At 64.2% G+C, this 2,985-nt stretch overlaps 1 protein-coding gene across 1 annotated transcript, besides 3 other annotated features; it reads right to left on the bottom strand.

The window, feature by feature from the left end:
* The first annotated feature begins 85 nt into the window (after positions 1–85).
* Positions 86–102: a microsatellite.
* A 24-nt stretch (positions 103–126) lies between these two features.
* Positions 127–165: a microsatellite.
* An 820-nt stretch (positions 166–985) lies between these two features.
* Positions 986–1,026: a sequence feature (A-rich).
* Positions 1,027–1,531: 505 nt separating this feature from the next.
* On the bottom strand, positions 1,532–2,983 carry Tco025E_09758 (trans-sialidase; the record flags this gene model as incomplete). Its single annotated transcript, XM_029376567.1, has 1 exon — positions 1,532–2,983. The coding sequence occupies one exon, from the start codon at positions 2,981–2,983 to the stop codon at positions 1,532–1,534; it is 1,452 nt and encodes a 483-aa protein (XP_029223308.1).
* Positions 2,984–2,985: the final 2 nt, after the last annotated feature.

Below are 2,985 nucleotides of genomic sequence, written 5' to 3' on the forward strand. Positions count from 1 at the left end.
GCCGTCCCGTTAAGGAAGAAAAAGCAGCAACAGCAGCACAGTACACCGCAGCGGGGGCTCAAGGGGCCCTTTTTTTCCCTCCCGCCACACACACACACACACGGACGAAGTGGACGTGCCGGCGGCCCCCACCCCGCCCCTCCCGCGCCCCGCTTCGCAGCGCCCACGTCGTTTGCTCCCCGACCCCGCGAACTCCCCTCCCCCCGCGGGACTCTCGCCGGACGCCACGCAGCCCCACGCGGCACTCACCCGCAGCCGCACCGAAAAAACGTCACCGACGGCAGCCGCCCCCTCCCCCACCGAAGCGCCCGCAGGCGCACTGCCGCCACGCAGCACGTGCACGAGCGCCGTGCCGGCGACCGCCACTTCCCCCGAGCCCTCCGGCAGCCACGCGCCCCGCCCGTGCACCGCCGCAGCCGCCGCAGCCGCAGGGCGCACGCATCATGCGGGACGCCGTGCGAAGTGACGCTGCCTCCCGCAGGCGTCGTGCGGCCTTTGTTTTTTTGGCGCAGCGCGAATGTCTGCGCCTCCGTGGCGGCGGCGGACGAACCCCTCGCGGCCGCACTCCCTTCACACGCACACGCAGAGAGGTGTGGGGGCGAGGCGCAAAAGACAGCCGCGCACACACGCCGCAGCAGGCGGCACGGCGCAGGCGAAGTGCGCGACGCCCCCGTCCTGCGAGGGCGAAAGACACGCGGAGGAGAAGCCGGCCGCACGGCGCACACCCAACAAGGCACGCGGCGAGAGGAACGGGGCGGGTCCAAAGCCCGCCGCACAGCCTGCCGCTGCTCTGCCGCAGCGGACAACAAAAAAAAGAGCCGTCGTCGCCGCAAACTAAAGTTGCCTCTAGCGGGAAGGAGGAGGAGGAGTAAATGGGGGCGTGTCGGCGGCACAGCCGGCGGCGAGGGAAAACAAGACGCGGAGGCACGCATCGACAGCAGCGGACACGGCGCACAAACTCAACTTGAGCCGCGGTGAGTTGCCCCAAATAAAAAAACTAAAACAAAAAAGAAAAGAAATGAAAACCCCGCAACGCCCTACCCATAAAGAAAAGAAAATAAAACGAACTCACTTCGGCAGGTGGAGTTCCTTCACCTCACGTGTCCAGCAGCACAAGAGGACCGTGAGTGTGTGTGTGTATATTTTATTACCTCCACGAAAAAAAGAAACAACTACCCCGGTCGCACACACGCAGACCTCACGTTTGCGCCTCACGGTGGCAGCGGCCTCGTGCCTCACTTGGGCACTCCGTGCGGCGCACAGAAATGCGACCGGCACCGCGTGTGTGTGTGGTGGGTGGCAGCAGACAAACAGGGAAGGGGGAAAAGGGTGAGCCGCCCTTGGGAACGTGCATGGGGTGGCGAAGCAAGAAAAAAAAAGAAACCATCCCTCAGAGCACAGGAGGGAGAAGATTGACCCACAGGGACGACAAAAAAAGAAAGAACGAAAAAAAACTCTTAAATGAAGAGGCCCGCATGGGTCGCAGCGCACACCTCTCACCATGCGGAATCACAATTCCACACTCCTTCGCTCAGAAGCCTGCCGCGACGCCACAAAGCGCCAGAAGAGTCAGCAGCAATAGCCAAGTCACGCACCCACGCACAGCGCCGTCGCTCTCTGTGTTCATCGGGTACGGCCCTGTGATGTTCTTGAAAGTGGTAGAGCTGTTGCTTACGTGCGGTGCAGCGTCGCGTGTTGGCGTGGTGCCTGGCTGCCCAGGCGCCTGAGCCGTGGGGGTCGTGGCGGCGTTGCTGGGTGCCTCGTGGCCGCCGTCCGCGTCCGCCGCAGTTTGGGGGCCTGCGCCATTTTCATTGGCGGCAGCGTTTGGCGTCTCGTCGGTGGGCGCGGCGGAAGCAGACGGCACGCCGCCAACGGCCTCTGGCGCGTGCGACGGAGCGCCCTGCCGCGCCTGGCCGTCACCCGCCGGGACCGTCGTGCCTGCACCGTCTGCGGGAGGCAAGGGCCCTCGTTGCCGCTCGGAAGTTTCCGCACCGACGGCCTGCTCAGTTGCGCCTGGGCGAGGAGCACCAGCCGCAGCCGGCGCTGCCGTCGGTGGGGACGCCAATGCACCGCCACTGACTTCTGTCGCTTCCTCCTCCAGCTCCTTCTTTTCTTTTACATCCTCCGCCTCTTCTGCTTCCTCTGCGTCGGAGTTGCGCGTGACGTTAGAAGGTGTTGACGCGTCGCCTGCCTCTCTGTCTGCTTCCGGCGATAACTGAGGTCGCAGATCCTTTTCTTCCTCTTGTTGGTGTTTTTCCTCTGGGGAGCTGAGGAGGGAGTCCCCAGTGGGCTCTGAAGCGACCTCCACGCCGCTGCTCTGCGGCGCAGCTCCCGGGTCCGGCACTCCTGCGTCTTCCTCCCGCGGTGCCGGGTCCCCAGCAGATCCCGCTTCCGCTTTTTGCGACCCTTCGCCCTCAACTTTCGGGGTCCCGGTTGCATGCGGCAGTGCATTTACCGGCTGCTGAGGAGAGGCATTTGCAGCGCCACTCCCCAACTCCGCCGGCGAACGTTCCTCACGCACCGGCGCCTCACCAGCAGCACCGTCCTTTTTTTCCTGCAAACCCTCCGTGCCCCCGCCGTCCTCCGTTTGCTGCTCACCGCGGGCGTCCTCAGGCTTCACTTCGGGAACAGCCTCCCCACCCTCAGAGGTGGACACCGGAGGAGCCGCCTGCAGCTCGCCGCCTGCGTTCCCGGCAGCTGGTCCTCCAAGAGCCACTTTGCTCTCTGCGAGCTTTCGGATCTCTTCACCAGTGAGCGCTTCGTTGTACAGCAGGACGCTGGAGACCGTCACATGGTGGCTGGTCTTCGTGCCCGCGGCCGCACTGCCGCCGCCAACGTAAATGTGCGAGATCCTGTGCGGCTTGAAGAGTTCGGCCACCTCAGAAGCGATGCCACCATCGCCATCTTCCTCTTCATCATCGTCTTCGCCGTCGTATATCTCGTCTCCGTCGACGTACACAAACAACTCATCGTCCTTATCCATCT

The sequence above is a fragment of the Trypanosoma conorhini genome, assembly GCF_003719485.1.
Source record: "Trypanosoma conorhini strain 025E chromosome Unknown Tco_14.4_contig_01268, whole genome shotgun sequence".
In the NCBI taxonomy this organism is placed as follows: Eukaryota; Euglenozoa; class Kinetoplastea; order Trypanosomatida; family Trypanosomatidae; genus Trypanosoma; species Trypanosoma conorhini.